At 32.9% G+C, this 17,968-nt stretch overlaps 1 protein-coding gene across 2 annotated transcripts in view; it reads left to right on the top strand.

The window, feature by feature from the left end:
• The first annotated feature begins 13,163 nt into the window (after positions 1-13,163).
• The window catches only part of LOC139516960 (uncharacterized), a 50,553-nt gene continuing 45,748 nt past the window's right edge, over positions 13,164-17,968 (top strand). The window contains exon 1 of one of the 2 annotated variants that reach the window (XM_071307446.1): positions 13,164-13,364. In XM_071307446.1, the coding sequence (XP_071163547.1) occupies positions 13,273-13,364 (92 nt within the window). In that variant the 5' untranslated portion in view covers positions 13,164-13,272. The remainder of the gene's footprint in view (positions 13,365-17,968) is intronic. The other variant, XM_071307445.1, reaches the window with a different exon arrangement.

Below are 17,968 nucleotides of genomic sequence, written 5' to 3' on the forward strand. Positions count from 1 at the left end.
TATTATCAATGTTTATCATTTTTGGGAGAAAATGTTTTACAGGTAGAAAAACTGCCTCCATTTCTAAAGAATTTATGCGGAGAAGTTTTTCTTCTACTGACCATGTACCCTGAACTATGAGACTGTTGTTGATTTGACCTCCGTACCCTGAACTTGATGCGTCTGTTGTTACTGTTATTGACGTTTTCCAAGGTGTTATTGATCTGTCTATAACCAAATTTTCTATTTTTAACCACCATCTGAGGTGACCTTTTAAATGTTTTGAAAAAGGAATTTTCATACCTAGATTTTGACAAACTGGTTTCCAATGATAAAGGAGGTGTAACTGAATTGGTCTCATAAAGAGTCTTGCATTTGGAATTAATTCTTTGCATGAAGCCATAATACTTAATAATTGTAGCAAATCTCTTGCTGTTGCTTGATTTTGCTTGTTTAAGATAAGTTCTACTGCAGAAAGGAGTTTTGACACCCTTTCTGATGTAGGACGAACTATTCCTTTTTTTTTTAGAAAACACTGCTTCTATGTAGGTTATTGATTGTGTTGGAATTAGGCTTGACTTTTCTAGATTTACTACAAACCCTAAATTTGTTAGGAGGTTTAGCGTTTTCTCTCGATCTGAAATCAGCATTTTGTTGGTCTGATTTATCAAAAACCAATCGTCTAGATACGAATATTTTGGGCTCGTAAATGAGCTGCCACTACAAAACGCATTTTTGTGAAAATTCGAGGTGCTGATGTTGGACCGAAGCACAGCACCAGAAATTGGTAACACTGATTGTTGACACAAAATCTTAAATACTTTTTGTGTGTTTCGTGAATTGGTATGTGGAAATAAGCATCTTTTAGATCGTGAGAAATTGCCCAATCTCCTTTTTGTACTAAGTTTAAGATACTGTTTAGAGAATCCATTTTGAAGTGTTTTTTCTGGAGACACTTGTTCAGAGGTTTTAAATTTATGACAGGTCTCAAATCGCCTGTCTTTTTTGGTACTAGAAAAAACGTACGGTAAAAACCGTAGTTTTACAGGTACATTTTCTACAGCGTTTTTTTCAAAAAGTTGATCTATTTCTGTTAACAGAATAGGTAAATCTTTCGCAGGAGCATTTGTTTTCTTTATTCCTGTTTGTGGGATTTCCCCCGAAAATTCCAATTTGTAACCCTCTTTTATTTTTTTTAAACCCAACTGTCGTTTGTTATTTTTGCCCAATTTTGCCAAAAAAGTTTTAAACGACCATCTACAGGTATCTCCGGGTTCTGACATAAAATATTTGCCTGCTTTTTGTAGTCATTTTGATCTATCATTGCCACGAAAAGAACCTTTCTTTTCACCATCAGCCTCTTTTCTACCAGAACCAAAGCGTTTGAAATTAGGCTTAAATCCACCTTTCTTTTCACTAGGCTTAGCTGCTACCTTAGGAATGCAAAAATTAGAAAAATAATTTTTAGCCACTTTAGGACCATAAGTGTTTTGGCTAGTATGAATGACAGCACTCTTCCTTGTAACACTTGAAGTTGAAGCAGCTGATTTACGTGTTAATTCTGGCAGTAAATTTTTAATTTGTTTGTTTGTCTCTGAACGATTTTTTAGTTTCTCTTCAAAATCTTTCACAAAAACACCATCACCTGACAATTTAAGGGATAAAAATTTATCATTAGGCTCAATTATGTCCTCTAGACCTGTGTCTAACAAGGTAGCTTTCCTACGGATCAAATAATGAAACGCACCTGGTCTAGCTGTTTGATCCATAGATTTCACTGACATGGCAAAAATGTCTTAGAAAACACTGCTTCTATGTAGGTTATTGATTGTGTTGGAATTAGGCTTGACTTTTCTAGATTTACTACAAACCCTAAATTTGTTAGGAGGTTTAGCGTTTTCTCTCGATCTGAAATCAGCATTTTGTTGGTCTGATTTATCAAAAACCAATCGTCTAGATACGAATATTTTGGGCTCGTAAATGAGCTGCCACTACAGAACGCATTTTTGTGAAAATTCGAGGTGCTGATGTTGGACCGAAGCACAGCACCAGAAATTGGTAACACTGATTGTTGACACAAAATCTTAAATACTTTTTGTGTGTTTCGTGAATTGGTATGTGGAAATAAGCATCTTTTAGATCGTGAGAAATTGCCCAATCTCCTTTTTGTACTAAGTTTAAGATACTGTTTAGAGAATCCATTTTGAAGTGTTTTTTCTGGAGACACTTGTTCAGAGGTTTTAAATTTATGACAGGTCTCAAATCGCCTGTCTTTTTTGGTACTAGAAAAAACGTACGGTAAAAACCGTAGTTTTACAGGTACATTTTCTACAGCGTTTTTTTCAAAAAGTTGATCTATTTCTGTTAACAGAATAGGTAAATCTTTCGCAGGAGCATTTGTTTTCTTTATTCCTGTTTGTGGGATTTCCCCCGAAAATTCCAATTTGTAACCCTCTTTTATTTTTTTTAAACCCAACTGTCGTTTGTTATTTTTGCCCAATTTTGCCAAAAAAGTTTTAAACGACCATCTACAGGTATCTCCGGGTTCTGACATAAAATATTTGCCTGCTTTTTGTAGTCATTTTGATCTATCATTGCCACGAAAAGAACCTTTCTTTTCACCATCAGCCTCTTTTCTACCAGAACCAAAGCGTTTGAAATTAGGCTTAAATCCACCTTTCTTTTCACTAGGCTTAGCTGCTACCTTAGGAATGCAAAAATTAGAAAAATAATTTTTAGCCACTTTAGGACCATAAGTGTTTTGGCTAGTATGAATGACAGCACTCTTCCTTGTAACACTTGAAGTTGAAGCAGCTGATTTACGTGTTAATTCTGGCAGTAAATTTTTAATTTGTTTGTTTGTCTCTGAACGATTTTTTAGTTTCTCTTCAAAATCTTTCACAAAAACACCATCACCTGACAATTTAAGGGATAAAAATTTATCATTAGGCTCAATTATGTCCTCTAGACCTGTGTCTAACAAGGTAGCTTTCCTACGGATCAAATAATGAAACGCACCTGGTCTAGCTGTTTGATCCATAGATTTCACTGACATGGCAAAAATGTCTTTGACCATTTGTACAAGTAAATCAATATTTGGTTCAGAATCATTCAGTTCTTCCATTAATGAACCCAAAGCTTGTTGCATGTATGCAGTTATAATCAAACCCATTCTAGCTGCTGACTGACCTTTGAAAGCCATATTTTCAAAAAAATTCTCAGGTTGCTTTAACCCGGTTTTATATCTAGCTAAACCCCTCACTTATGTGACAGTCGCATATAAATCTATAATATTGACAACACTGTGTAATCAAAACAAAAAGACGTAATAGGTAAAATTGTCTTAATAAACATTTTAACAAAGAAACAAAATAAAAAACAGCATTTGAAAGACAGCAATACAAAAAAAAATGACCATAGCACAATAGCACACTAGAGGGTTGTATAAATACCAAGCCGCGCTTAAGTGTATACACAAACATTTACTGATTAATAAACAACGGCATTATCTAGAATCAATAAAGGCAATAGTGGTTTATACTGCTGTTCAATAGTCATAAACAGAATAACTGAAACGATTGCGGGTCATAAAACCAAATTCGACGGCACACTGCAACTAAAACGAATAAATGGAAAACAACGGAACAACATTTACATTGAACTGCAACAAAAAAAACCAAACGCCAACGTTCATAGAAACGGACTATTTAACATATTCCTCAAGACAAACTAATGAATTATTTTTGAAGTTGATAGCCACTAGCTCTTGAATATCAAATGAGTGAGGAAATGTATAACACACACGTAGATAACGTTGATATCTTGCTGCTAAGGTGGGGGGGGGGGGGGGGGGAGATATATAATTTCAAATTTGAGTCTGTCATAGATTCGGTAACTTAGATGACCGCTACGTTGGATTTGACTTTGGTTATATTTAATTTATAACGTGTTATTTAAATTCTTTTTATTGTCGAGCCTTCGACTTTAGTCGAAAAAGCGAGACTAAGCGATCCTACATTCCGTCGTCGTCGTCGTCGGCGGCGGCGTCCACAAATATTCACTCTGTGGTTAAAGTTTTTGAAATTTTAATAACTTTCTTAAACTATACTGAATTTCTACCAAACTTGGACAGAAGCTTGTTTATGATCATAAGAAAGTATCCAGAAGTAAATTTTGTAAAAATAAAATTCCATTTTTTCCGTATTTTACTTATAAATGGACTTAGTTTTTCTGCGAGGAAACATTACATTCACTCTGTGGTTAAAGTTTTTAAAATTTTAATAACTTTCATAAATTATCCTTGATTTGTACCAAACTTGGACAGAAGCTTGTTTATGATCATAAGATAGTATCAAGAAGAAAATTTTGTAAAAATAAATTTCCACTTTTCCGTATTTTACTTTATTTTACTTATAAATGGACTTAGTTTTTTTGCCAGAAACAAAACATTCACTCTGTGGTTTAAGTTTTTAAAATTTTTATAATGTTCTTAAACTATCCTGGATTTCTACCGAACTTAGACAAAAGCTTGTTTCTGATCATAAGATATTATTCAGAAGTAAATTTTGTAAAAAAAAAAATCACTTTTTCCGTATTTTACTTATAAATGGACTTAGTTTTTCTTTCAGTTAACATTACATACAGTCTGCAGTTAAAGTTTATAAAACATTTATTAGATTTATAAACTATCCTGGATTTTTTTCCAAACTTGGAAGCTTCTTTCAATCAAAAGACAGTATCGAGAGGGAAATTTTTATTGATGTTTTTCCTCATTTTTGTTGAGTCTGCGATTAACAGCAAAAGTAGGCGAGACACTGGGTTCCGTGGAACCCTTACGAATTTTGTCAAATTCGAAGTATTTACATGAGGAATGTAAAAGCGCTACCACAAACGTAACACTTACATTCTAAACATGTCTACAGATTGATATTTTAAATTCATTGATTCTTAGAGAGAATTTGTAAATCAATGCATTTTTTCGAGTATTATCTAAAAGTACTACACCAGAGTTCAAAATTTGAATGGTGTTTTAACCCCACTTTGAAGCTACTTAGAACACTTGGCTACCGAGGCCCCTCAAGAGTCCAAGAACTTTATATGTTTAAATGCATTATCAAATCTTTAACTTGAAAGAAAGGAGATTGATTGATATCATTACTGGACAACGAGCTGTAAGTAAACAAAAAAACACTTATCCTACCTTCATGACAAATATATTGTTGTTCCCGCAGATAATGCCCCAAACAATATCGTTTTTGTGTGTAAAACTCATTACATTAACTGCTTGATAAACGAATTAGGTATTGACAATTCACTTGGAAACCTAACATATACCCTCACGACACTTACCTTAGAGGAAATATGGATAATAATAGGTCTGTTCTACGTTCCTTTGGAATTTCAACCAAAGATGATAAACTGGATCTTCCATCACTGTATTGGATCCCTAAACTGCATAAGTGTCCTTACAAACAACGATGTATTGCTGGGTCTTCCAAGTGCTCCACGAAACCTCTTTCTAAATTATCAACATCTATTTTATCAGCAATCAAAGTTATTGTGAAACTGCCTATTCTTGAGGTGGCGTGAAAGAGATGTAGATACTTAAAAAATTCCAAAGATCTTTTATAGAGTACATACAATCTAACTCTCTTTCATCTTGTTATAGTATTAAAACATTTAACTTTTCTACACTTTATACAAGTATTCCACATTCCAAACTAGAAGAAAAATTGCAAGAGTTGGTATTGCTTTGTTTCATAAAAAAGAATGGCCAACCAAGATACAAGTATCTTGTCTTAGGAAGGGATAAATCCTACTTTGTAAAGGATCACTCTGATTCAAACAAAAAATTCTCTGAAACTGACATTATCAAGATGCTTGATTTTTTTATTGACAACATATTTGTTACGTTCGGAGGACGTGTTTTTCAAAAGACTATCGGCATTCCAATGGGAACGAATTGTGCCCCCCTTCTTGTCGATTTGTTTCTTTATTATTATGAGGTTGACTTCATTCAGGAACTTCTTAGAAAGAAAGATTAGAAGTTAGCAATATCCTTTAACTCTACTTTCCGCTATATAGATGATGTTCTTTCACTAAATAACTCAAAATTTGGTGACTATGTCGAACGCATCTATCCCATCGAACTAGAGATAAAGGATACAACAGATACAGTTAAGTCGGCCTCATATCTTGACTTACATATAGAAATTGACAATGAGGGTCGATTAAAAACAAAACTTTACGACAAAAGAGATGATTTCAGCTTTCCAATTGTGAACTTTCCATTTCTAAGTAGAAACATTCCAGCAGCACCTGCACACGGTGTATATATCTCCAAATTGATGCGATATTCCCGTGATTGCATTTTCTATCAAGGTTTTCTTAAAAGGGGTGTTGCTCACAAGGAGTTCCAAATGCTGAATTTGAAATCATCTCTTCGTAAATTTTACGGACGCCGTCACGAGTTGGTTAACCGCTATGGAATAACCGTTTAACTAATGATATCGGATATGTTCCTTACGTCGTAACTACAATCCCTTTCCCTTTCATAAATGTGACCTACCGAATTAGAATAAATACCGGATTTGTTATTTCATAAGCAACACGACAGGCGCCACATGTTGAGCAGGAGCTGCTTACCCTTCCCATGGCGTTGTCAGTTTCTTTTCGATTTATGAGTTTGACTGTCCCTCTAGTATCTTTCGTCCCTCTTTTATTTGAATTCTATAATGTATTAAAATGAAACTCAATTAGCTTCAATGCATTATTTACTATTTCAATAAAAAAGAACGCACAAAACTATCTTTATCCTTTTCATGGACAAAATACTGGATATGTACATTTTAGCTTACATGACCCGTTAACTGTTAAAAAAGAATCTCTTCGGTAACGTTACAACTGGGGCAATTGTATCCAAACTTGGCCAAATGTGTTACTAGGGTTAAAAAATGTATATAAATGTATATATTCATAAACTGTCAGACGAGGAAAAGTTATTGCCCTTAAATGACAAATTTTATTGTTTTTTCAAGTTTTTCTATTATCTTAAAACTGCAATAGATAAAGAGAAACTTTAAATTAGAAAAATTATCAGCAAGACCACGTTTACAAATAAGTCAGTATTAACAAAATCGTCAGTCGACATTTGGTTGCATTTTGCCCTTATTTAATAATAAAAGTCTAATAATTAAATATACGTTTTGATTCTGAAAAAAAATCCGCAAGTCACGATCTACTGACAATTTGAATTAATCTGGTAATATAAGAAGACTGTCAATCTGTAAGGAGTGATTGCCATAAAATGAGGATTTGTTTACCTTTTTAGCTCACCTGGCCAAAAGGGCCATGTGAGCTTTTCTCATCACTTGTCGTCCGTCGTCGTTACCTTTTACAAAAATCTTCTCCTCTGAAACTACTGGGCCAAATTAAACCAAACTTGGCCACAATTATCATTGGGGTATCTAGTTTGTAAAATGTGTCCGGTGACCTGGCCAACCAACCAAGATGGCCGCTATGGCTAAAAATAGAACATAGGGGTAAAATGAAGTTTTTGGCTTAAATCTCAAAAACCATAGCATTTAGAGCAAATCTGACAGCAAATAAAATTGTTTATCAGGTCAAGATATATCTGCCCTGAAATTTTCAGATGAATCGGACAACCCGTTGTTGGGTTGCTGCCCCTGAATTCGTAATTTTAAGGTAATTTTGCTGTTTTGGGTTATTATCTTGAATATTATTTTAGATAGAGATAAACTGTAAACAGCAATAAGGTTCAGCACAGTAAGATTTACAAATAAGTCCACATGACCAAAATGGTCACATAGACAAAGGTGAGAGACACAGGCTCTTAAGAGCCTTTGGTTAAATGTATGAGCAAAATCTTACAAAAAATACATCACATCAACTCTAAAGGAAGCGAACCTTTGAGTCGACAAGGTAAGCGTCTCCCTTTATGCATGCTTCATATAACATGCGAATTGTAATAATTCCGTCAAAAACTTAAGAGGTCAAGATAAGGTTTTGTTAAACAATCTTCGCTTATTTGTTGGTTTTACTGGGAACAATATTTTAAAAATATAGTGAAGATTTCGAGGAACCCTGTGTTTCTTTTGCTGTTATGGCTGATCGAGTAATAATGACTGAAAAATACATATTTCATTTAACAAACCTAGACATTATGTAAAATTGGTAATTGAAAAGTACCCAAGTCCATTATACTGTATAACACTGCAACACAGAAAGTATATTTTAAAAATTTTGCTTCAGACTTTCTTTCTTATAAAATAATCCTGTCAACGGTTTTTTTAACAGGAAAATTTACGAAAAATGATAAAGGAATTCAATAAAGTAATTTATTCGTGCAATTTTCATAAAATTTAATGCAGGTTTGGCAAAGTTATTTATGTCGGAAAAACTTTTGACCTATATTTTTTATTTATGGTATATAAAAAGAACTTATAGGTATTTGTCATTTGAATACAGGAAAATAAAACTAATATTTTTTATATGAACAATGGCGTATAATTATATAAAAAAAGCTTCTATGTGAGATTCATATGGTTCAATGAAGATATTGATGGTAAATTGATGTATACTTTTAAATTAATCCTACTAGTAAATGTTGAGCCGACAACAAGTGAGTTCAAGTACTATAATTTAATTTTCCACAACCCAAGTTATTTACTGTAATTTGCAGCTCTCTGTGTGTTATCCGTCCTTTTAAAAAGTAAAATTACAAAAATCCCGAGGAAAATTCAAAACGATAAGTCCGTAATCAAATGGCAAAATCAAATGATAAAACACATCAAACGAATGGACATCAACTGTCATATTCCTGACTTGGTACAGGCATTTTCAAATGTAAGAAATGGCGGATTGAACATGGTTTTATGGCGCTAAACCTCTCACTTGTACGACAGTATATTGACAATGATGCTTGAACAAAAAGTCCCTAATAGGGGTAAAAGTACATTACGAACCCCATCAAAAATTCGGGAATGTTTTCAGGTGCTCCGAAATGGTAAGCATATCCTTCCTCACATGTAACACCGTGCTGTTGCTTATGTTGTTACAAAGCCAGTAAATAGTCTTATTCGGTAGGTCACATTCGTGAAAAAGGATGGGATTGTAGGTACGACAAAGAGAACATATCTGATCACATATGTATAACGGATATTCCAAAACGGTCAACCAACTCGTGATGGCGTCCGTGAAATTTACGAAGAGATGATTTCAACTTCACCAGGTGGAACTCTTGGTTTAAAAATGAAAAGGTCACAATTGGGAAATAGAAATCATCTCTTTAGTCGTTAAGTTTTGTTTTAAATCGACCCTCATAGTCAATTTCTAGATATAATTAAGTTCTAATCAAATGGCAAAATCACAAGCTCAAACACATCATACGAATGGATAACAAATGTCATATACCTGACTTGGTACATGCAGGCATTTTCATATGTAGAAAAAAAAAGTATAATTTCACATGGGGAATGGTGGTATAAAGGGTTAAAAAATCAAAAGTTATTTTAGAACTAATTTCATGATTCTTTATTTGTTCTGTTCTTACACCATCGTTTTGTTTTATCTTTATCTGTTTGTGTGAACGTTTCATTTTTGGAATGTTGTTTGTCTTTTCGTCATGTTTAGCTCACCTGGCCCGAAGGGCCAAATGAGCTTTTCTCATCACTTGGCGTCCGTCGTCGTCGTCATCATCGTCGTCGTCCGACGTCGTTAACTTTTACAAAAATATTCTCCTCCGATACTACTAGGCCAAATTAAACCAAACTTAGCCACAATCATTGTTAGGGTATCTAGTTTGAAAAATGTGTCCGATGACCCGGCCAACAAACCAATATGGCCGCCATGGCTAAAAATAGAACATAGGGGTAAAATGCTGTTTTTGGCATATAACTCAAAAACAAAAGCATTTAGAGCAAGTCTTACAGAGGTAAAATTGTTTATCAGGTCAAGATTTATCTTCCCTGAAATTCTTAGATGAATTTGACAACCCGTTGTTAGGTTGCTGCCCCTGAATTGGTAATTTTAAGAAAATTTTGCTGTTTTGGGTTATAATCTTGAATATTATTATAGATATAGATAAACTGTAACAGCAATAATGTTCAGCTAAGTAAGATTTACAAATAAGTTAACATGACCAAAATGGTTAGTTGACCCCTTTAGGAGTTATTGCCCTTTATAGTAAATTTTTAACCATTTTCGTAAATCTTAGTAATCTTTAAAAAAATCTTCTCCTCTGAACATACTGAACCAAATTAAACCAAACTTGGCCATAATGATTATTGGGGTATTTAGTTTGTAAAATGTGTCCGGTGACCCGGCCAACCAACCAAGATGGCCGTCATGGCTAAAACTAGAACATAGGGGTGAAATGTAGTTTTTGGCTTAGAACTCAAAAACCAAAGCATTTAGAACAATCTGACAGGGGTAAAATTGTTTATCAGGTCAAGATCTATCGATCTGCTCTGATAATTTTCAGATGAATTGAACATCCGGTTGTTAGGTTGCCGCCCCTGAATTGGTAATTTTAAGGAAATTTTGCTGTTTTTTGTTATTATCTTGAATATTAATATAGATAGAGATAAACTGTAAACAGCAATAATGTACAGCAAAGTAAGACCTAAAAATAAGTCAACATGACCAAAATGGTCAATTGACCCCAAAGGAGTTATTGTCCTTTATAGTAGATTTTTAACAATTTCCATAAAATTTGTAAATTTTAAATAACTTCTTCCACTTTAACTACTGGGCCAAGTTTATTATAGATAGAGATAATTGTAAGCAGCAAAAATGTTCAGTATAGTAAGATCAACAAACACATCACCATCACCAAAACATAATTTTGTCATGAATCCATCTGTGTCCTTTGTTTAATATTCACATAGACCAAGGTGAGCGACACAGGCTCTTTAGAGCCTCAAGTTTAAGCCATGGTGTTGTCTATTTTTTTGTTCTCGACTTTTCAAAAAAGGATATGTAAAATGGATAAGGGGACGACCATTTGATATTCTGGGGGGGGGGAGGAGGATTTTGAAAATAAATAACTCATCCTTGATAATTACAAAAATAAATGGTTTGTTCTGTGGTAGTTTGAAAATAAATTACCTGACTTGCAATGTATTGAAAATAAATGACTCAGCAGGTCTAATCTAAAGTATGAGATGGCACCAGATTCTTCATAAATTCATCTTTTTTCCCAAAAAGTTCGCTATTTTGTTTTTTCTTCCTTTTATGACTTAAGTAAAGACTAAGTGGTCAATCAAAATATATCAATTATGTAGACTATGAATTTATACACTTTCGGTAAAAAATATTTATTTTGTGTTGTCAAATCGTACACTTTTACCTAACCGGTTATTCGGATAATCGTTCGACCAATTAACCGGTTAACCGATGGTTAAAGGTGATGTTTGAATGCCTTATCTATAGTACCATACATATGAAAACCTTCAATCCAAGTCATATATTTACGTTTTTATAATACAACGAATCGAAGTTTGTCCTTTGGTATTATAAGGCTTGTATGTGAAGATTCCTGACGAAGTTTGACTTTTAATAATCAAACACATCGTATCAACTATGGCGTTTGTACTAACTTCAGATTGAAAAAAAAGTCTTAATATCGTAAAATTCAATATGTCTGAAACCGACGATTCTTTCATTTTCTCTTTTTGTCTCCGAAAATAATGTGGAGTGTTTCAATTTGAAATGATTTAGCCAAAGCTTGTTACTTGTACTATCAAATATGCTTTGATTTCATTCACATTGTTTTGCATTGCACAATTTTTTTAGTTAGCATTTCGTTTAAAGTATGACAAAGCCTTGCACGACGGAGATTGCACATTCAGATATAGGTCTTTACGATATCAGAACAAAAATGAAATAATGAAGTAAATCGTTAAATTCAATCGTATTACTGATTCAAAATTACTGTTAAAAAAACATTTATACTAATTATGTTTCCTTAAGATCTTGCCCCGAGCTGAGAGACAAGTTCTAAATAATTCTATATTTTTGGATTAACAATAGCAATCAATATACTGGACAATTCATCTGTCAAATTAATCACCAAGACAATTTTTAAAGAAAACATAACTATTTAATGATTTCAATTCATATTCATATCAAATCTATCAAAATTGAAAAAAAGTCCGGTTAACCGGTTAGCGTTTTCGGTATTCGATATTCGGTCGTTCAAACGGTGAACCGGTTAACCGTTGACAACACTAATTTATCATCTATTTATTTCAAGGGTAACTGTTTTGTCTATTGTTAAAATTTAAGAAAAGCTGGTCAGTACAAAACAAAATACCACTTCTATCAAATTTGAAGAGAATTGCTGTGCATTATTAAGAATCATTTGATATTTGTAGTAGTGGCTTAAAGATTTGTCTCACAAAGATCAACGTGTTACCATTTTATAACATTATGTATAAGAATCGAGAGCATGCAGTTTTAGTTTGACGTTATAATGTTTGCGTGAAATAATTATCGATACCAAAAGTGTGTACCCCAAGCGCACGTGTAGTCTACAAAAGTCTCATCAGTGACGTTCGGTGAAAATGTAAAAAAAGTTTAAATAATCCTATGAAATTGACTGATCATGATTATTCATGTTTAACGCCACTTTCAGAACTATTTTTGATTTTGTTATGGTCAGTTTTTGTAGGTAAAAGAAGACGAAGTACCCGAATAGAATCATTGACCGTCGTAAGTAAACCTGACAATCCTAGTCAATCAAGATTTAACTCAAGCGCAACTGATACATGCGGGATTCCAACTCAATATCATTTTGATAAGTCAGTGATACAGTAGTTTGACAATTCGTTCATTGAGACCCCCGTACGAAGTTGAAAGCCATTGGATATTAATTGTGTCTGCTTCGTATGTAGACAGACACAGATTAATTAAGAAAACATACATAATTAATGTGAAGAGGACCAATTATACATAAACAACGATTTAAACAATCTACAGTTTATCCAAATAACACTAACGGTACCATATTTTCACCAATTTTGTCTATGAATGTCTCTTAATTGATGTTCGTGGCCAAAAGCAAGGGTTGCGAGAAGGTGTAAAATCGAGAAAAAAAACTATGATTTACACTTCATGACCTCATTATTTTGTTAGATATAGAGGGGGAACTATCATTGTTGAACAAGGTCATAATCATTTACAAATAGGAAATACTAATATATATATATCTTCATGAAATATTTCCTTGATTAAGATATATTTGTCAATCAATAACAAAAATGGATTAGAGAAATGATGATTCTTGTTTTATCATTTTGGATTTTTTTTAACACTGGTCTTATATACCAGGTTACTGGGGGTAGACGGTGTACCACCTCGGACGGGTAGGTTGTCTTTGTTAAAGTAAAGTATTTTAATATATCATCGACATAAATATCAATATTTCCTCTTTAATCACAGTACTCCAATTGTTTGATTTCATGTGTTCTGCATCATTGATTTACTACTTTTTTGTTTGTCGTCGATGTTTGGCGACATAAATGCTACTTCATAGTGTTCTAGAAAAGACCCCCAAATGACAAATGTTATACAAATCAATTCAGAAAACTAACGTTTTGATTTATATATAAAAAAATAAACGAAAACATATATGATATACAATAACATACGACAAGCACTAAATTATTAGTTCCGGACTTTGGACCGCTAAATACAGAATGTAGCGAGGTTAAACATGGCAAACCCTACCCCTAACTTGATTAAAACAGGAATGTAACAATACAACTTAAGAACAAACTATGCAAATCAGTTAAAGAGGTCTTCTCTCATCAAAATAATGCAATGCACACAAAAACTAACCACAATACAAAACGCACCGGTAATCTGAGAGTACTCGCAGTTTTTTAAAAGCTAATTCATAGCCAATAATAAAAACGTTACGTGTCTTAGATTAAATTACAAATCAGTACACATCAAAAATCCAACGGATTTAGTGTAAAGACTTCATTAACAGTCATAGAAAAATACAACCTTGTGCAATATCAAAAGTAGGTATCGGCAGATTTTAGAAGCAGGAAATTCAATGTGTATATGTATAAGTAGTGAGCACTTCGGTGTTGACATGAATTTCAATTATGTGGTCATTTTTTTTAATTTCCTGTTTACAAAACTTTAAATTTTTCGAAATACTAAGGATTTTCTTGTCCCAGGAAGGATTACCTTAGCCGTATGTGGCACAACTTTTTGGAATTTTGGATCCTCCATGCTCTTCAACTTTGTACTTGTTTGGCTTTATGACTATTTTGATATGAGCGTCACTGATGAGTCTTATGTAGACGAAACGCGCGTCTGGCGTACTAAATTATAATACTGGTACTTTTGATAACTATTATGAATGATACGCTTCTTTCGATATCTAAAAACCACAATCAGGAGAAACAGGATATCAAAATATATCTATTTTATCAGTCAGGATGGTATTGTTTTTTCTTTAAAACCCACTCCTTTTCTAGCTCACCTGGCCCGAAGGGCAAAGTGAGCTATTCTCATCACTTGGCGTCCGTCGCCGGTCGTTAATTTTTTTTACATTTTGAACTTCTTCTAGAGAACCACTGAATGGAATGGAACCTACATTGACATGAATGTTCCTTATGAGGATCTGACCAAGTGTTGTTACTTTGTATCTGCTCTATCATCAAAAATGGCCGCCAGCGGGAGGCTTAGTTTAACATAGGCCCCAATGGGAAGTACATACAAATGTCTTCTTTAAGAGAACCACTGAATGGAATGAAACCAAACAAAGCATGAATGTTCCTAATGTGGTGTTAACCAAGTGTTGTTACTTTGTTGCCGATCAATCATCCACGATGGCCACCAGCGGGGGACTTAGTTTAACATAGGACCCTATAGGAAATACATACAAATGTCTTACTTTAGAGAACCTCTGAATGGAATGAAACCAAACATAGCATGAATGTTTCTTATGAGATGCTGAACAAGTGTTGTTACTTTGTAACCGATCCATCACCAACGATGGCCGCCAGCGTGGGACTTAGTTCAACTTAGGACCCTATGGGAAATGTATACAAAAGTCATCTTCTAGAGAACCACTGAATGGAATGAAACCAAACATAGCATGCACTACAAAAGTCTAAAAGTCTGAAAAGACCAGTTTTTGTCTTGATTTGCATGAACTTTTAATCAACATTCTCCAAAAGTATGACTTGTGTCTTTAATTTTTCTTGACAAATTCTCATTTATATTAAATTTGTATGAAATTTACTTGACGTATTCTCGACATTCTGAATATGGTCTTAAAATTTCTTGACAAATTCTTGACATTTGAATACTGTCTTGAAATACTCTCGACATTCTTTTGTTTTTTCTCAGTATGGCTTGAACATTTTGAATTGTGTCTTTAATTGACCTGACAGTTCTGAGTTTTACAAATCATGACCAATATTCATGGAATGTAGGACAGAAAGTCACAGGACAAAAAGTCACAGACAAAAAGTCGCGGACAAAAAGTAACAGGACAAAAAGTCACAATTCATTTTTTCTTATTATTTTCTTTGAATAAAAAACGCTTATTTCTACAAAAATATTTTTGTATTTTTCTTTAACTATTGTATATAAACCAACTTTGTAAACAAGATTTATAAAAAAAATATCAAAAATGATCAAATAATTGTTAAAAGAAACAAAATGTCAAAGTGGCTTGGCACTTAAATGGCTTCATGGTGCCTAGAAATCTTTCTTTTTCATGATTAAAATTAAATAAATCTTCATTTTTCAAGTATAATGACACATTCCCTAACCGTTAATATGAATATATGTATTGAGGAGTAATTATTTCAAGATATTTCCTCTCCTATATTCAAACAATTGTCAACAGATTATTTGTGACTTTTTGTCCTGTGACTTTTTGTCCTACCAAATTTGTGACTTTATGCCCTGTGACTTTCTGTCCGTTTACCTATTCATGATATAATTTTAATCTTTTTTCTCTTTGTATAATATACTGTTACACTTCTTACAACAAAAATGAAAAGTGGGCATGTAAAATAATTGAAAATTTGGGTATCTAAATATTTTTTCAAATGCAAATATGGCTATGAAATATTATGTATAAAATAATTTAAATGTGAGTGTATTGATATCAAACAATTTAAATGTGGGTTTCTAAAAATTACAAATTCCTAAATCTTATAAATTAAATTATAAACAACCAATCATACTGTAGATAGATTTTATTCTACATTCACAAAATTCAATGTTAAAATGGCTAATAATTATTGTACAAAAATGTGGTTTGTATATTAAATAGAAAATTATGTTGATTTACAAATCATTCATTTGACAGAAGAAAAATTTATGTAATGTCATCTGTTGGAATATATATTAAGTATTACACATGGACAGGATGTTCCCCATAACATCAAGGTATTCCACACCACAGAGTACACGCAACTGTCAAATAGAAACTACTGATTTACCTGTAAAAAGTTTGTTGATAGATGAAAATTATGAAAATCATCATTTTAACGAAAAAAATTTAATTAAAATGGATTTTCTCCATCAAAATTAGGAAGGCAATTGTTTTAACATAAAAACAAATTGAATAATTCCCAAAGATTAATAGAATAGTATTACATACTCCAAGAATAATAAAAACAAATGTATTTATAATGGGTCCCATCAATGATTTCTAAAGAAATCATTGGTCTTATGAAATGGATCTCAAACAGACATGCATAATATAGATTTAAACATTTTTTTCTTTTCAGTAAGAGTTATCACAAATATTTATTTTTGATCAAAAAAATTATAAAATTCAACACTCAAATTTGAATAAAAAATGTTTTTGGGTTGTTATTAAAAATAAATAAGGTTTTTGGAACAAGATAAGAACAAATTCTCTGACCTACATGAAAGCCCCCCCCCCCCCCTTCTCTCTCTTTTTAGCCACACAAACCCAAAAGATGAATTGTGGGGTCCAAAAGAGACACATGGTCACATTTTAAAACTGCCTACAAGACACCTCTTTTAGTAAAGCAAATTTGCCTGGCAGTTTTGCGAATGGCAAAAACCTAAATGCTGTTTGTCAGTTACTTTGACTTATATTCCAAGTGAACACAATTAGTTAAACGTTTAATAAAATTAAATCAAAATTAAACTACATGGGGGATTATTCAAAGTCTTCCAACTTAGTTGCACCAAAAGGGTATCTTACTACACCAAATTTATCCTTGATTCTTCAAAGTTTAGATAAGTCATAATAAAAAGGATTATATAACAGCAATAGAATGTCATAAACAGTGCAGAATAAGTCTGTTCATATTTCAGGCGAAATTTATACTGTTGAGATAGTGTCAAGACATATTTAAGACTGTCAAGAATGTGTCGAGACATATTCAAACATTATTTAGAATGGCAAGAATGTGTCCAGACATATTCAGACATTATTAAGAATGTCAAGAATATGTCAAGACTGATCGAGACAAATTTAAGACAGTCAAGAATTGGTCGAGACTAATCCTGATTTTTATCAGATGATACAGGAAGTGTCGAGAAATTTTAAGACAATGTTCATACTTGTCAAGAAAAATCAAGAAACTTATCAAACAAATTCATACTATATCAAGAATTTTTTTAAATTATTCAGACAAATTAAGAATGTCGAGTAAAAATTCATGCAAATTTAGACAAAAACTGGTCTTTTCAGACTTTTTGACTTTTGTAGTGATGAATGTTTCATATGTGATGCTGACAAGTGTTGTTACTTTTTTTTTTATATGATTGCAACTTCGTACTTGTTTGGCTTTATAAATATTTTGACATGAGCGTCACTGATGAGTCTTATGTAGACAAAACTCGCGTCTGGCGTACTAAATTGTAATCCTGGTACCTTTGAAAACTATATTCAAAAACCCGAGTAGAGTCAGGTTAGCGACACAGGCCCTTGAGAGCCTCTTGTTCAATTTTTGAT

The sequence above is a fragment of the Mytilus edulis genome, chromosome 3, assembly GCF_963676685.1.
Source record: "Mytilus edulis chromosome 3, xbMytEdul2.2, whole genome shotgun sequence".
Lineage (NCBI taxonomy): Eukaryota > Metazoa > Mollusca > Bivalvia > Mytilida > Mytilidae > Mytilus > Mytilus edulis.